This window comes from Misgurnus anguillicaudatus, unplaced genomic scaffold, assembly GCF_027580225.2.
Source record: "Misgurnus anguillicaudatus unplaced genomic scaffold, ASM2758022v2 HiC_scaffold_29, whole genome shotgun sequence".
NCBI classification, from domain to species: Eukaryota; Metazoa; Chordata; class Actinopteri; order Cypriniformes; family Cobitidae; genus Misgurnus; species Misgurnus anguillicaudatus.
In genome coordinates, this window is record NW_027395279.1 from 10,825,146 (window position 1) to 10,843,972 (window position 18,827).

At 40.6% G+C, this 18,827-nt stretch overlaps 1 protein-coding gene across 1 annotated transcript in view; it reads right to left on the reverse strand.

The window, feature by feature from the left end:
* Positions 1-2,445, reverse strand: part of LOC141362842 (Fc receptor-like protein 5) — a 57,867-nt gene extending 55,422 nt beyond the window's left edge. Inside the window, exon 1 of the mRNA XM_073865100.1 lies at positions 2,196-2,445. Within this exon, the coding sequence (XP_073721201.1) occupies positions 2,196-2,445 (250 nt within the window). The remainder of the gene's footprint in view (positions 1-2,195) is intronic.
* Positions 2,446-18,827: the final 16,382 nt, after the last annotated feature.

The following is an 18,827-nucleotide window of genomic DNA, read 5'->3' on the forward strand; positions in this document are numbered from 1 at the left end:
TTGAATAAAACAAAATCACTCTTTAACCCTTGTGCATCCCTGAGGACATTTTTGTCTTTCAGTTTTGTTTTTTGATAACTTTACCTGCGTTAATGCTAACTGCATAAAATTTGCCATTTTTATTGGAATTTTAATATTTCACCTTCATTTCCTTTAAAAAAAATCTATTTTCTACTAGGTGCACAAAATACTTCCTCTCAGGACCTTTTGGACAAAAATGTCCCCATTGAAACCCATTAAAACTGCAATTTTTAATCCCGGTGCCATTCAACTATAAAATTATGCAATCTTTGTTAACAGGCCTTCATTCTGTTGGCAAGGCTTCAAAATTTTAATACCAGATGGTGCCATTTTTTTAGGTTTTGCATATAAAGCAAATTATCGCTTTATTGTTGTTTTCTGCTTATGCATATTATAGAGCCAATTAGATATATTATGAAGCTATAATTGTGTGGGTGTGTTGGTATGGATGTCAGAGTGTGGTTTGTATGTGTATACTGAAAATTTTATGTGTGTGTGTGTGTGTGTACCTGGTAATTATCACGTTGTGGTGACCAATTGTCCCCACAAAGATAGGAGATCCCCATGAGAAAATAAGCTTATAAATCAAACAGAATGATGTTTCTTGAAAATGTGAAGTAGTAGAAGGGTTTTCTGTGATGGTTGGGGTTAGGGAATGGGGTAGGTAAGGGGAATAGAATATACAGTTTGTATGGTATAAAATGCATTACGTCTATGAAATGTCCCCACAAAACATGGAAACCAGAATGTGCGTGTGTGTGAGCGTGTGTGTGAGCGTGTGTGAACAGTTTGAATGAAAAAAATATATTGTACTGGAAATCACAAGATTACAACCGCTGCAAAGGTGGTGTCGTTTTTTTTCCATAAAAAACAACAGTGGCATTGTGTAAACAACCAGCATTTGAAGGGTTAAAATTCAGAAAATTAATGAATGTTTGGTCATTGTGATTAGAGCTGATGCTGGTTAAAAAATGGCAATAGTGAAGGTGGGAAAAAATATTAATCTATAATATTTTTATGACACTATTTTGACATGGACATTTTTGTCCTTTATGGACCTGAGAGGTAACTTTTTTTTTAATCTGGTACTGCATAAAAAATATGAATGCATAAAAATTAATGTTGTTGTTAATCATTGACATATCCAAGCCTGTAATACTCAAATTAAAAAAAATCTGCTTAGCATTTAGTAAATTGAAAATATTTTTTTTCCTTTTTTTCATAAAAAAACAGCAGTGGCATTGTGTAAACAAACCAGCATTTAAAGGGTTAAATTTCTGAAAATTAATGAATGTTTGGTCATTGTGATTAGAGCTGATGTTGGTTAAAAAAATGGCATCAGTGAAAGTGGAAAAAATATTAATCTATAATATTTTTATGACACTTTTTGGACATGGACATTTTTGTCCCCTGTGAACCTATGTGTAACTTTTTTTAATTGATGCACAAGGGTTAAAACATATTTGTTTAATTTTAAGTAAATAAAAACAAAAACAGCTGTTGCAAGAAACAATATTGAATTTCACAAAATTCACTGCAACAATACTGCTAGGTCTAAAATTTCACTTCACAAATAAAACTGAAGTGTTTGTTTTAACCGCAAGTTTCTTTAAAAATGAAATGGTGTCTATACATCCAGAAAGTTTGATTTTGACATTGGTGGGAAAATAAATAAAATTGTCTTCAGAGCCGCATTGTGGCAAAGGTTTATCGCTGTTTACTTGAACAATAGTTAAAATAGTATTTTGTTATCATAACCTTATTTTTTTATGTTACAGGCCAAAAACAACAAATATACAATAGTTCTATTTTATTTATTATTTTTGGTTAATTAAAAAACTGAACCAAAATATTTCCTCCAGATCTGCTTTATTTTAAATAAAATAAGTAATACGTAAAAAACAGACGTTCATCAGTGGTTATATGTACATATAGATTCATTGTTTGGCCGAAATTATTGCTAGGGACAATTTAGTGTTCCCTGGATATTGGTAGGGACATGTCCCTAGCGTCCCTACCCAAATCAACGCCTTTGCATCCAGTGATCAAATGCTGAGTGCTGCTCCATTTTGAATCTTGTCTAACGTAAGCGCTAGATACATTTATTATGCAATAGAGAGCATTGGGATGCCACGATGATGTCACAGCAGGCTCTGTCTCCCTTACGCTTGTACTGTAGATGTGAACAATCAATGCATCTTTGAAATCTTGAGGCACAGCTTCCTCGCTCCATATTTTACAGAATAATGCATTGAGTGCGGCGAGAACAGAGAGTCCGCCTTCCTTCAGCACCTCACTTGGAATGCCATCAGAACCCGGGGCTTTACCAGAGGGCATCTGCTTAATGGCACGTGTGATTTCTTCTCGAGATGGGATGTAGTCCAGATCTGAGGCCAGTGGCCGCTGTACTATGTCGCCAAGCATTCGTCAATTCGTCAAAAACAGCGGGCTGGTTCAATACCAATTGAAAATGGTCGACCCAGTGTCTGAGAATCTCAGCCTTGTCAGTAATTAGGGTTCCGTCGATAGCACGCACAGGTGTAGAACCAGCTCTCTTCAATGTCTTCATGTCGTGTCGGTCTGCAGCAGACTGTAGTTCCTCAGCTTTTGACTGCCACCATCTATTCTTCATTTCACGCAGGCAAGTATGTGCTGTATTTCTTGCCCGAGTATATGCTGATTTCTTTACAGTGCTAGGTTTATCATTGACCCATGCCAAGTGAGCTGTGTGCATGGTGTTCAGTAGGGCTTGCGCTTTGACATCCTACTCGTCAAACCAGTCCTTATGTTGGAATGGGGTGAAGCCTGATGACTTCAGCAGCTGTGTTGTACGTGAAATTCCTGATTTTGGACCATGTCTCCTCAGCATTAATGGCAACTTGATTGTCCAAGGTGCTGAGCCTGTCTGAAAGAGTCTGACAAAAGTTAATGTGGCAGGAGTCAACATGAAGCTTAGAGACATCCAGTTGCTTCCGTCTTTTGGCTTTATGCCGGCAAGATCGAGCTAGGTCCAGAGACATCACGCTGCGCAGCAGTTGGTGGTCAGACCAACAGCTTGTGCCTTGCATGGCTCGAGTTAAATGGACCTCCCTGAGATGTTCCTGCAAGGTGATGATGTAATCCAACACATGCCAGTGCTTTGATCGAGGATGTTGCCACATGGTCTTGTACTTGTTTGGCAGCTCATGTTGCGCACATATCTCCAGCAGCAGTGTGCCGTTTGTGTTCTTGTTTCCCACTGAATGTTGGCCCAAAGGCTTTTGGCCATGCAATGACATCACGTCCCACATGCGCATTGAAGTCTCCCATAAGGAATAGCCAGTGTTTGTGAGGCACTGAGTGTAAGGCAGTGTTAAGGAGTTCATAGAAAGACTCCTTCTGGTCATCACTAGCAGTCATTGTGGGTGAATAGGCACTAATCAAGACAGCACTGTTGCCATTTTTAAGCATCAGCTGCAGGGTCATCAGTCTTGGTGACAGGCCACGAGGTTGCACTTCTAGGAGTGGTAGCAGTAATGTCTTTACTGCAAATCCAACTCCAGCCTGCCTTGGCTAACCTTCGGGCTGCCCAATACAGAAGAATGTATAGCCGCCGTTGACTTCTGTGAGTTGGGTTTCTCCAGAAATTCTTGTCTCACTGAGGGCAGCAATGTCTATACTGTACCTCGCCAGTTCACGGGCAATGATTGCAGTTCTCCGCTCATGTCGATCAGCAGAGTCCAGAAGTGTGCACACATTCTTTATCTTTTGTACTTTTTGTCTACCGCAGGATTGGATACTCAGCTGGCCGCGGTGAACCAGAAGAGTGAGTGGAATGAGCGATGTTTAAGGAACCTTTTCTTTCCCCTTCTTCTGTGGAAGAGAGCAGCGCTATGCCTGAAAGGGGCTGCTCTGTCACCTGGGCAAGATACAGATGGTGCTGTCGTTCCAGTCAGCATCAGGCAACCATCACACCCAGGTCGCCTACATGCAGGTTCGTGACTAAGTGCTCCCAGTGGTATCTTCCACCTGCACCCGTCACCACTTGCCCATCGCTGCAGAACTTGGTGTCTGTGACATACCATCACAATGAGTAGATTATAGTGAGAAACGCTTGTGTGACCGATCCCACTCTTTCTTCCAACAGTGACCATTGCAGACAGGCTCAGAACCTGAGACGTGAAGGCTGGTGGCTGCTGGCGCAGCAAGCTGGCCAGAAGTGATCCCAAAACTGGATCCCATCCACCCTCCAGAGTGGCTTGTGACTACTCAGCTGCGGTGCTGTCTTCACCATTGTCGTGATGTGCAGAGTAGTAGCCAGAAGACACCATGGCAGTCTTTGCCGGAGCCCACTTCAGTGTTCCTGCACGGCCTTTCCACCACGCGAAATGCCCTGGGTGATACTTCGATGCGAGCACCTTCATCACTGATGGCATAGCCCAAGTAGGGTCCCCTACTTGACTGTTCACCCCCTCATCACGTTGAGGTGTGGGTCAGTCATAAAGGGGGATATATAAAAATATATTTTTTAAGATAAACATTCTTTCCCTCAAATTTATGTACACAACTGATACATTTGCTTCAACAAAATGCAACTCAAGAACTAGGTGATGATGTTACGGATATATTCAATACCGTGTGATGAAATTCATCCCTACAGATACACAAAATCTGGAAACACTAATATCTTATTTTATTCAGTACACATTAATGGTTTAATGGGTTAAACCATTTAACCGATCGAACAAAAAACCGAAGTAAAAAACAAGGTATTTGGCATTGTTTTGTATCCCTTTTCAGGCTTATGGAGTGCCAAAACTCTTGATTGGATATCTAGAGAGCTCCTTCTTGCAAGGCATGGTTCATAAGAGCTGATGCTTTTTAAGGACATCAAACTTGAAATTTTTGAGTGTCTTAATCAATCAACATAGCAATAAATCACACAATTAAACTAGTTCCACACTAAATGTTTCAAGATGCACACCAGTATTGTTTTTTGTAAGGTATGTTTGTAAAAACTACTTAAATGTCATAACAGTGTCAGTGATGCACCTCTCAGATGTAAATGAAAGACAAATTAAACATTTAACAGTCAGAACAGTAGGGGTCATTTTGGTTAAAAATGTATAAATACTCATACACATATTTCAAACAACCTGTAACCTTAATATAGTAAACATGGTATAACATGTGTTGCATTATTACTGTCGGTTCAGTGTTTTTTTTATATATATATATTTTAGACATTGCATTAGCGTCAGAAATTATGAAATGTTTTGAGAAAATGGTTTAAGAAGTGATTTACCGCAGACTGAGGCTATAACTTTGATCATCACAATTTGTCTACAGAGAATGTAAAGATGTGGTAAATATTTGGAGAAACCTAAGATGTGTTTCAGACTGTTATTTACTGATTTCTCTTCTGCTTAGTTAACATTATTAAGCCACATTTGTTAATAAAGAAGTGTTCTCATTTTAATATTGATTTAAATGGCTGACCGTTGTGTTCATGCAAAGGGTTTTGTTGTAACCATTAAACAACATAACTGCTGAATTGAGTTTGTTAACTGCTGAATTGAGTCTGGTTCAGTGAATAAAAGACAGACAGGCATGTCTCAGTTTTAGGTTTCACAGCCAGAAAATGTCTCATTTTAAAATACAGTGGCAAGTAAAAGTATGTGAACCCCTAGGATAAACCCTGTCCGGGAAACCGCCAATATATGTTAAATCAGCACCTATCTATAGTTTAAACATGATAATGTTTCATTAATGTTTCATTGACAACATTTATGAAACCCACTTTTAACACACAATGATGTTCTGTTCATTAGTAAAAAATTGGATTGTTTAAAAAGTATCAGTTCTCCAAACTTGTTTGTTAAATCTCAGGTACAGAATCATCTGTGCTGTTTACAGATTTATGCAGGATTATATAAAGCTATCAATAAAGCATAATCTGCGCATAACAACAACAACCACACGTCCATTCTTCACCTATACCACAACAGATACATTTCTGTTTCAAACACACACACAACACTCATCACACTGACTGACTGTTTCACATAAACATCAGTCACTCATATGAGAGAAGCATGAAAAGATTTAGTAAAAATACAGGAGCAGTAAATGACTTGATCATGTAGACAATGTGACAGTAATTGATGTGTAGTGAAATCCATAGAGAGAAGATAATACTCACAGAGAACTAGAGGAAGAGAAATCAACTCCATACTGATCTACTGATGAATGACACTTAAACATTAAACACTCCGTAATAAAACCTCAAGACTTCCTCTATAACAGTTTTTTAACTGTGGGCCGGGGTCCACTAGGGGGCCTCATGATGGTGTTACAACCCATTTCAAGGAAGCAACAAAACACAAGGGTGCAAGTTCAAAATATAATTTATTTAATAAAGGGGTTTAAATGTAAGGTAAGATAAGATCAGATTAAACATAAACATACACCTAACTTAACAGAAAAATCAACTTAAATATAAAGAGGCACAACAAAACAAAAGGTCCAGCCAGACTCAAAACCAAGCCAAATGAGAATGAGCCCTGGTGTGAGGATCCTGGGCTGCGTTCCCCGAAACCTTCTTAGCTCTACGTCGTTCTTAAGTTGTACCTTAAGCTGTACCTTATCGTTAATACGTGTTTCCCGAAACGTTCTTAGTTACTTATCACTTCTGTAAGTCGTTCGTTCGGAAGGTTGGTCTGGAGCACTCTTAGCTTTACCTTATCCCACTTGACTCCGCTAGGGCCATCAATGTGATAAAAGCTTGTGTATATTGCAGTCTATATAACTAAATATCTGTTAAAAAAAGTTGAAGTACACTCAGTGTTAAATTAGGCATTTTTTATTTAAAGAATAAAACATTCACATAATTAGACATTATTACACTGATGGTTGTTAGATTTTTTATATTTTTTCCAAAGGAACATCAGCTTTAAACTATTACAGGCTAAAGAAACTATTAAAAAACATTTTGGGTGAAGGAGTTGGTGAAACTATGGCAGGTAGCTATACAGCGAATCTTACTTAGTGCATTTCAAATCCGTTAAATCTTTAGTTTACCGGCTATTTTAGCCGCAATAAAACAAATCAGGTAAAATCGCATGCCACGGGAGCACATTCATCACAAAATCATAATTGTTGATTTTCCTAAATATTATTATTGATGTTAGGTCGACTTTGCATCAAAGTTTTTAATGTTAGGCAGCTGCATGCCATATTCTTTATAAACATTCAAAAGAAACTGCTCCACTTGATTATTGCTTGTATAAGGTCAACAAATTTCAACATTAAAACTAATCAAAGCTAAAATCTAAAGCAATCATAATATATATTTATATATCACATATTTTATGTTATACAGTATTTAAGATAAACAGACAGGCGCGGCTCCAGAACTGCGCCCATTAAGCATTATCCGCATTGTAAACCGCTTGCGCATCCACTGTCCAAGCACATAAACGCGTGAACTAATGAACAACAATTTGTTTTTATATATTTTAAGTGTAATGCCAAGCCAGGTGACTTGCACGACCCACCTTATTCCCCTGTGCAATGCAGTTATTGGGAAATTATCCTTTAAAGTGAAGGAATAATGGATGCATTGGAGCAGTTTATGCATTATACGTTTGGACATGAAGTTGCGAGTTTTGCATGGGTTTGATATAAAATAAAATATACAAGGTTTATATTTAGTTGTTTGCAATTTGAAATATTTTTAACAGATATTCCTAATAAATGTAACTTGAACTATTTCTGAAATGTTTCTTTAATAAATAACACCGCTCTCTCATAACGCAGCGAAGTACCTATTACATAAAGTGAACAATTGATTGTCGAGCAATCGATATCAACCTATTCAGCACCATCGCCATGGACAGCACCTGGTAACGTCGTACGTAAGAAAGTATACCTTAAGAAACCCGCTAAGGTGCAGTTCGGGAAACACGCCTAGAAAAGGTAAACCTGTAGTTAAGGTTTAACTTTAGAGTCTTCGTAGCGCGCTAAGAGAGAACGTTGTCAGGAAACGCAGCCCAGATCTCTTAAGTATCCAATGGAAATTGGAAACAGGTGGATCAGGTTGAAATTATTTATTGTATGATCTACTGTCCACATTAAAATAAAGAAGATATATAAAAAACAAGATATTTCTCAGTGATAACAATTATTTAACTTTCTAGTTATCCCAAGTTATGGAGCAGTGGTGTAGTCTACGTGATACGCAGGTATACGCCGTATACCCACTAGAAATTGTCAAGGATTTCCGTATACCCACTAAAAATAGCTTGAGGATGCGTAACAGCATGGTTTTCTGACATTTCAAACTTTTAGTCATAATTCAGATGTAAAGCACTGACCAGTAGAATGCTACACTTGCTATTTTAGCGGGTTGAACTGCATATATATATATATTAGGCTATATATTTGGTGTGTTTGAATTCCTGCCGAACTGCGCGATCCGATTCGCGTATGAAATCAAATTACCATAGCGGCGCGAAAGTGACTGGGGAGCAGATGGTGTGTGGCACCAGAAGAACCCACATGCGAGTGACAGCAAAGTACCGCGAGAGCGATTGCAGTTATCACATGGAGAAATCTGCTTCGAATCGCTCTCGCGGTACTTTGACATCACCAAAGGGCCTGCTTAGCGCCAAATGAAGTCGAACCTGCAGTGTAGCTGCTCACGCGACACTGTAAACAAACCATGTGAAGTGAACGAGCTGCTGCAATATAAAATCCGGAAAGTTAACAACGCACATGTGAGTAAACAACATTTAAAACCTCAGTCCAGTTTATTAGTTTATCTGGAGGTAAGGCTCCAAATGCAATAAAATAAGCCCGTAATTATATCCTGATGGTTTTAGCTTTCAGCATGTTTGCTTGTGGTTCATAGTGTTAAACTTTCCTTCTCTGTGTTAATTTATATATCTACGTTCAAGATGTATATGATCTTAAACTTTTGTGAGGAAAATCCATAGACCGTAAAAAAATAGGGAAAATCATGTCTGCGTTGATGTTCAGTTCAGACTTGCAAATTAAAGATCATTTTCTTCACTTTGGTTTGGGTGTCTAATATTGGCTACATGATGGTCTTGTAATAATAATTAAGTAAAAGCCTATTTTCATTTTTAGACACTGCTTGTATTATATGCATAAAATAAGCTTTTATTTCAATGACTATGCAAATTAGAGTTAATTCATGGTCATCTTAAATGTGTATTAATTAAAAACATTTACACCATTAAATTACACATGGTAATGTTATCAATAGTTGTCAGATAATAGCTATTGAAAGAGTGGATATTTTTTTCTCCTTCAATGCATGTGTTAGCCACGGATTGAAGATTGGAAACAGTTTATTTAATGTTAATTAACAGTTGAGTAACTTTTGGCCCTGAGTTAGATGTTGATTAACACTAAACCAGTCTAAAAATCCATCCAGTTTCCCCAGCTGTAAACCCATTGACTGTTAAAGTCTTTTTTCTTATAATAAACTGACATGTTGATAACACATTCAGTTTATGTGTTTATGAGTACACTTTCAGAATGCTCTCGATTACATGAAGATCCATACTGTATGCATCTGTACGTGTGGTGGTGCTTATGGGGTGTCACTCTGGGACGAGTGAGCATAAGGGTGAGAGGGAAAAATCACAGTATACTCACTACAAAAATCTAGACTACACCACTGTTATGGAGTGCTCTATTTGAGAAGAAATTGTGAGGGGGGCCTATAGTACAAACTGTTGTGGATAGTGGAGGGACTTGAAGTAAAGAAATTGAGTTCCTAACATGTACCACATTAACGTTTTAGACAAAATCTACAAATGAAGCATCACAGACTTGCATTTCTATAGAAATGTTTTGTTATTTACATTTTTCATACAGCATTAAATGGAGCAGGACAGCATTCATCAACTGCAAGAGTTTGTAATAGAAAAATCTATTAGAAGCTGATGAACAAATGTTGTTTTTCACACATTGGTTAATACCACAGAACTGAAACTAAACCCACACTGAACTTGACCTCAAACACTTATGTATGCTGCTTTATATGAACTTGTGAATGACATAATTGATTCTTAAGAGGTCAACAACTATATATTATTTATACGTAGGTTTTGAATTTTAAATAAACTCATGACAGTATTGAGCTTTAATGCAGAACTCATCCTGCATCAGTTGTGCTATAGATATAAATGATACCTTGTGATATAAATGAATGATATAAATGAATGAAATTTGTCGCGGAGTGATGTTATGTTTCTGAATATTTATAAGATTGAATATAAAAAAAACATTAAGGGCCCTATTTTAACGATCTAAGCGCATTGTCTAAAGCGCACAACGCAACGTCTAAATGGGCGTGTCCGAATCCACTTTTGCTAATTTAACGACGGGAAAAATGGTTTTTGCGCCGAACGCATGGTCGAAAAGTAATGGGAGTATTTTGGGCGTAAAGTGCAGTAAACCAATGAGAGACTCAGCTCTCATCCCCTTTAAAAGCAAGTTTCGCTATGTCTAATCCCTATTTACATGACGGACTTTGTAAACTGAAAAACTAAGCGGAGGTAGAAGATCCCCAGTTTAAGATTAATGTTAAATAATTGTGTTGTTTTTCACTTGTATTGAAATTGTTATTTTTTATTAAAACCTTTAAAACCCGTTTTCTTTTAGTCATAGAAGTAAAAAGCAGGCTTTTAATTGCTTTAAATGTATGGCTATCCAATATCATCAAAACATAATTTACAAGTATGTAAGATAAGGTTTGTAGTCTAAAAATACTTTATTTGTAACAAACAGGAGATAAAGAATTTACAAACAGCTCTCTGCGCGTTTCAGCACTTTGGACAGCGTTTTTTTAGCAAAGAGTTTTTTTAAGCATTACTTAAAAATGTTTCTCATCTCCCCATATCCACAGGTACATCATATACAATAAATCTGTGAGGTAGCATTAAAAAAAACATTTAAAAACAGATGTATTTGTTTAAAGTAAAGCTTTTATTTACTTACCAGGCTACAGGTGAAGCAGCTCTTTGTGCTTTCTAACGTCTCATAATTAGTCCTCATTTATGTCCAAGAGACTCAATAATAATCTTTTACATTCAATCCTTAAATCTTTCATATTTAAAAGCATTTTTGAGCTGCTGTGCATTCATGTACTTTGTGATAAGCAAACCCGCGTTGTCCTCCTTAGTATTTTACTAATGCGCCCTTTAAATAACATAAAACATTGCGCCATTGACTTTAGACTTTAGACCAGGTTTTTGTTGGTCAATGGCGTAGTCTCTTTTAGTTGCCTCAAAATAGCAACGCGCCAACAATGCGCCTGAACACACCTCATTTTCAGACCAGAACGCCCATGGGCGCAAAAGGGGGCGCAAATGCATTTGCTATTTAAACAACGCGGCGCTAAACGTGAAAATTAGGGTGGAAACTAGCGAAAGACAATTGCGTCGCGCATTGCGCTGCATTGCGCCGGGTGTAAGATAGAGCCCTAAGTGAGGAACCTGAGCTGCTGTGTATCTGGATACCAGAAAAACAGAAACTTCATGGTGTGATCTTTCTACTGTTGAAGCCAGTGCTTGAAGTGAATGTTCTTGTACCGATATTGCTGCCACAATTTGTGTGTGTGTGTGTGTGTGTGTGTGTGTGTGTGTGTGCGTACCTGGTAAATATCATGTTGTGGAGACCAATTGATGTCCCCATTGGGAAACCACATTTTGATGTCCCCATGAGGAAACAAGCTTATAAATCAAACAAAATGATGTTTCTTGAAAATGTGAAGTAGCAGAAGGGTTTCTGTGATGGTTGGGGTTAGGGAATGGGGTAGGTAAGGGGAGTATAATATACAGTTTGTATGAGATAAAATGCATTACGTCTATGGAATGTCCCCACGAAACATGGAAACCAGAACCACCTTCAATGGTAAATTATTTAATCTATTACACTGGATCATACTCATAACCAAATGACAGAGGAAAAACAAAATGATCTAATCTCTGTTCTAAATTTATAAGATCAAAAGATGTTTACCTCATGAAACAGGCTCGTGAATAAATAAGCGTCAGGTGGAACTGACCACACATGGTCATGTCAGTGTTAACATCACCATTTGAGGTTTGCGCACAGTTTTAACTTTTTCCGGGTGAAGTTCCCCTGCTAAAATAACCAATAGACACCATCAGAGAAATTCTATTAGGGTCATTCTACAGAAAAGGTGAAATTCGGGTGATGGAAATTTGCTTAAATGAACTTCTTTCAATACCCAAAACTTCTTTAATAGCATTAATTAACTTGTCAAATCCATGAATCCGTAAAACGGGGAGCTTAATCTATTTTTAAATTTTTAATACATTTTAATAAAGAATCCATGAGTCATTTATTTGTCATTGGTGTTACCTGTGATTTAAACATTAATGTTGATACTAAATATTTTTTCTCATTACAGCTTGTGTATAGTTAAATGTTGAGTAGAGGAATGATAACAGCAAGAAAAATAGCTGATTATTAATTTTTGATTATTTAAATTCTTCATCTTTACCCAGCATTGTATGAAATTATTTGATTCTCAGTTTGACTTTTTTCTTTAAAACCAACAAAAACAAAAATATTCAACCAAAAAGGCTTTGATGCAAAGACTGAAATATCAACAATGTCTTACATCCCAAACAACAAAATATTACTAGAAAGTACAACAAAATACATTCATAACACCAAAACTTGGTTTAACACCAATGACACAATGTAACACCAATGACACAACGTAACACCAATGACAAAATGAGAATATAATAATAGATAATGAATATGATAAAACTTATAAACTTTCATAAAATGTTCCATCTTGTGTTGTTTTTAAGCTTTTATGTTGGTCAGTTAAAGGAATAGTGCTTAGGAAGTACTCATTATAAAAGTAACACTAATGACGGTAACACCAATGATGGTAACACCAATGACAATTTACAGAAAAAAAAATATTTTAACAAAGTGGCTGCCATTAGCCATGTGCTATTTCATCAGAGATGTAACAATCACATACTTATTCAGTATAATGTATTTTTATGTAAAGATCTTAACACTCCCAAATACAGTATAAAAAAAGAGTAACACTAATGACATCCAAAAAATCTTATCTCAAATATATCATGATATTTTAGACAAATAAGGTAAGACATCTCACAAACCTTTTGTCTTCCTCCACTGCACTCTTTTCACTGACCTCTTGACCCATGAAAAACTTCAAAGAGCTGCTAGAATTGTTTTTTATAAAAAACATGGTTATAAATAATAAGTTCCCAAGTTCAACTTCCATGTATGATCAAAGGGACAGGGCAATTTTCAGGACCAATTAAAAAAAGTTTTAAAAAAGGAAAAAAGAAAATTAAATAAATAAACTCTCTCATCATTTTAAGGACAGTCTATATTTACTAAATATATATTTATCATTATGGGATTATGAATGACCCATTAGTTATATTGGTTTTATTGGGAATTTTATTGGTTCTAATGGAATATGGCCCAAAACACACTACAGTGTATTGGTTTTTGTTGGTCTCTAATGGTATATATTGGTTCTATGTATTGGTTCTATTGGTTCTATGTATTTGTTCTAATGGAATATGGCCCAAAACACACAACACACACTTTAGTGGTAAAAGCAAATGGTTCCTATTGGTATTTTAATGGAAACCATTAGAATTTTCTGTAAGGGTTTTATTGTTTTTTTTTCAGCAGGGTCTGACTCACACATCCTTTAGGTCCCCTTCTGAAGCCAGGCTAATGTAGTTATCACTGGGTATTAAAATTTGAAAAAACTTCAGATATGTGTCTTTTATTTGCGTTATAAGTCGATATAATGTATAGTAATGGGTATATGCTCCTTACCTGTTGATGGTGCTCTATTTAGAGTTGCAAACTGCAGAACAAGACCATGCAGTTAGTGTCACATCTATCTCATGTCTCTGTGATTTATTTTTATAACCCATCACTATTGTACCAATGGACTTTGATAATGATGATGATCTGAAAGTGCTCAACGAAAAGTTTAGAGAATACTGTGAGCCGAAGAATAACGTTACGTATCTGAGGCATAATGTTTTTCACGAGGGCACAGGGTATAAATCAGACAACTGATGCATACCTGACAGATAAAGCAAAGGACTGTTTGTTTGGACAACTAATCAATGACTTTATCAAAAATCGAATCGTCTGTGGTGTAAAAGGGATAGTTCATCCGAATTTTCTCATAATTTACTCAATTATATGTTGTTACAAAACGCTTAGGTTACTCACGTAACCCCAGTTCCCTGAAATAACAGTAATGAAGCATTGCATCAGTTAGCTGACGCTATGGGGGGAAACTCCTGTTTACTCCGTGACTGAAGCCTATTGGTTAACGTCTGTAGAAAATACAGACCAATGACGTTTGAGCCCGCGTGGGGTGTGGCACACGTCCTTATATAAGCCCGGGGAAATACGTCAAGAGCTCATTATTATTCGACTGAAGCACGCAGCCGAATAACACTCGCTGCGTAGACGTTTGTAGCACGGCCAGCAACGCAATGCTTCGTTCCCGTTATTTCAGGGAACCGGGGTTACGTGAGTAACCTAAGCGTTCCCTTTCAATACGGTTCACTTCGCATTGCATCAGTTAGCACAAGACGGCGGGTTCCCTGAGCGCGCCGCGATCTTGTGCATGATATATTAATAGGTAGCCATGACGGTGAGCTTGCAGCGCACCATGAAGGCATACAGAAATGCAGTCGCGTGAACATTAAGCCGATAAGACCTGTGCGTGTAAGGCAGGGACATCCAGGCTATAAAATCTGACAAACGTAGACGGCGAGGACCAGCCGGCCACATTACAAATGTCAAAAATAGAAATCCCGTAGACCAAGCCCACGATGAAGCTACACCACGCGTGGAGTGCGCTTTTAAACCGACAGGACAATGTTCATTCAGGGAGGCGTAAGCTAAAGCAATGGCTTCGACAATACATTTAGATAGCCTCTGTTTAGTGAGCGGCATACCTAAAGAGTGTTGCGCGAAGCTTACGAACAGCTGATCTGACTTGCGGTATGAGGCAGAACGGTCCGTGTATATTCATAGTGTTCTGACAGGGCAAAGCGTGTTCGGGGTTTGTTCGCCGTCCGCCGGTGGGAGGGCGAGAAGTGAAACCATCGGAACTCTATATGGCATGGTCAGAACTTTAGGAATGTATCCCGCTCTCGGTCTAAGGATCACTTTGCTATCGTTAGGACCGAATTCCAGACACGACGGGTCAATTGAAAACGCGTGTAAATTGCCCACTCGTTTAACCGATGCCAACGCCAGGAGGAGAGCAGTTTTAAACGAGAGAGTGCGCAGGTCAGTCTGCTCGAGGGGCTCGAAAGGGGAACCGCGCAGCGCTTTCAGGACCGTGGACAGATCCCAAGACGGGACCGTGTTAGGTCGCGGTGGGTTTAGTCTGCGAGCGCCTCTGAGAAATTTAATGACAAGGTCATGTTTTCCCACGGTGTGACCGGCGATAAGGGCGTGATTCGCCGTTATTGCCGCCACATATACTTTAAGCGTCGAGGGCGAGCGACCGCTGTCCAGCATTTCCTGTAGAAAGGAGAGAATATGCTCCACTTCACAGGTGTTTGGGTTTAAGTTTTTCGTCGTGCACCAATCAGAAAAAATAGACCACTTTTGAGCGTAAAGGCGCCTGGTAGATGGGGCCCTAGCTTCTGATAAGTATTTAACACTCGTCCTGAAAGGCGTGATGGTTGCCGTTCAGAAACCAAACGTGTAGATTCCATAGCTCCGGCTGTGGATGCCATATCATCCCTCTCGCCTGAGATGGGAGGTCTTTCCTCAGCGGTATTGGCCATGGTGCTGATGTTATCAGCTGCCATAGATCGGGGAGCCACGGTTGATTGTGCCAAAGCGGGGCCATCAGAATTATCGCGCATTTCGTCTCTCTTATCCTCCGCAGGACCTGTGGTAACAGAGCCACTGGAGGAAAAGCATATAGAAGACACGCCGGCCATGTTTGCGACAGGGCATCGTGGTGTCTCGAGAAAAAGATCGGGCAAAGCGCGTTCTCGTCGGATGCAAACAGATCGGTCTCCGCTCGGCCGAAGACGGTCCATATTTTCTCGACCGTCTGAGGATGCAGTCTCCATTCTCCCGGCGGCGGACCGCTGCGTGAGAGAATGTCTGCACCCGTATTGGCTACACCCGGTACGTGAGTCGCCTTTAACAAGCGTACATTCGCGTGAGCCCATAATAATAAAAGCCGTTTCGCCAGCCTGGATAGGGAGCGAGATTTCAGCCCTCCTTGGTGGTTTATGAATGAGACCACCGTCATGCTGTCCGACCGCACTAGAACGTGTTGATGTTGGAGTTTTGGTCGAAAGTGTCGTAGCGCTAAGATAACCGCCCACATCTCAAGGTGGTTGATATGTAGCTGAGACAACTGGTTGTTCCACATACCGAAGGCGGGTTCGCCGTCCCAGTGTGCGCCCCAGCCCGTCGCAGACGCATCCGTAGTCACCGCTTTCCTCCGGTTCACAGAGCCGAGCTCCATGCCCGAGAGGAAAAGGTGAGGGGATGTCCATATCGAAAGTGCTTTCACGCAGCTGTACGTGATTTTGATTAATAAGCGGCCCGACAACCAAGCACGGGGCGGAACTTCCGCTTTCAACCAAAACTGAAGCGGTCTCATGAAAAGCATTCCCAACGGTATTAGTGGGGATGCTGCTGCCATCAGACCCAGCATTTTCTGGAATCGTTTCAGAGGGAGATGTGAACCCGCTTTGAACGATGCCGCCTCACGTCTGACCGTGAGCGCGCGTTCCTGTGTAAGCCATGCCCGCATCTTTAATGAGTCGAGCGTTATGCCTAAGAACGCGATTCGCTGGGTGGGGGTAAGCAAACTCTTCTGGAGGTTGATTTTGAACCCTAAATTCTCCAAATGCTGGAGTACAATGGTCTTGTGCGCAATAATTTCTCTCTCTGACTGGGCTAGAATAAGCCAATCGTCAAGGTAATTCAATATGCGGATACCACTCTGTCTGAGAGTGGCGAGAGCCGCATCCGCACATTTGGTAAACGTCCGTGGTGCCAGAGATAATCCGAAGGGCAGAACTTTGTACTGGTATGCTGTCCCGTCGAACGCGAATCTTAGAAACGGCCTGTGACGTGGTGCTATCGGAATGTGAAAGTAAGCATCTTTCAGATCCACTGATATGAATCAATCGCCCGGTCGAATTAGCGCCATGATTCATCTAGCTGTAAGCATTTTGAATGGCCGTTTGGCAAGAGCGTGATTCAAAACGCGTAGATCCAATATCGGTGTGAGGCCGCCGTCTTTCTTTGGAACGAGAAAATAACGACTGTAAAAGCCTGATTCACTTTGATCCGCCGGGACCGTCTCTATCGCGTCTTTTAGTAATAAAGAATGCACGTCTTCCCTGAGGATCTGCATGCGATTGTCTGGGACAGTGGTGTAGAGAACGCCGCGAAACCGGGGTGGTCTCCGAGCGAATTGAAGTGAATAACCATGTTGGATCACGTTTAGAATCCAGCCCGGCATACCGGGGGTGGATTGCCAAACGTGAAGTTTGACAGCGAGCGTCGATATGCTTATGGGGGGTAAGCCGTGTGTGTGGGTGTGTACAGAGGAGGAAATTTGCTCTTTTTGTGAAAAAGTAAAAAAAAAAATTTCGCTGTTACAGCGGGGGTGTGTCCAGCGCCCGAGGGGACTGAAACATGCAGAACTTTTGAAGGCGGGCCTGCCGAAGCGGGACCAGAGCCTCTCTTCCTCCTCAGACTCTCTTCAGGGTCCAGCGTGATCCTAGGGCGGGGACCGCGGCGTCAAGGCGGGCCAGCCGATCGTGCAGGACGTTGGCGCTTGACCTCCGGTTCAGCTCTGGCGCTGGTTTGGGACGTTGAGTTGGCGGCGGTTTTGGGCGGCCGGTCTCAGACGCTGAGGCCGATCGTTTAGGAAGGAAATGCCGCATAGCCTGCAACGATTTATGTGCCTCAGTGAAGCGCTGGGTGAACCCCTCCACAGCAGAGCCGAAGAGCCCCGACGGTGACACGGGCTAGTCAAGAAGGGCAACCCGATCCGAGTCCTTGATCTCCGTCAGATTCATCCACAGATGTCTCTCCAGAACAACCAGGCTGGCCATGGCTCTTCCTACAGCTTGAGTGGCGACTTTAGTAGCGCGGAGGGCCCAGTCAGTTGCGCTGCGCAGATCTTTAAGGGTTGATGGGTCCGGGCCTGTCTCATCCATATCATGGAGGAGTTTTGCCTGGTATACCTGCAGCACCGCCATCATATGGAGAGCGGATGCGGTGTTGCAGTCGGCGGTGTAAGACTTTGACGCCAGGGTTGATGTCAGACGGCAGGGCTTTGACGGATGGCTCATCTTCGCCCTCCATCCGCCGGCTGAAGACGGGCAGAGGTGGGCGGCGACAGATTCCTCAAGCGGCGGCATCTTCATGTAGCCGTGTTTGTCGGCGCCGTCCACTACGGAGAGGACGTGGGTGAGGAGCACGCCAGGCTTTAGTGAGCTCCTGGTGAACCTCCGGAAAGAACGGCGCCTGCCGTTGGCGGGATGATTGACGGCGCCCGGGCTGCAGAAACCACTCATCCAGCCGGCTGAGTTGAGGCTCTGACGGCGGCGATCACTGAATGTCGAGCTCTGCTGTAGCTTTTGTTAGAATGCGGATGAGCTCAGAGTCGTGAGCACGCTGGTGTGTAGTAATCCGCTGCAGTGCTCAGATCGACGGCGAGTAAGGGCTTCTTCTTTGGAGCA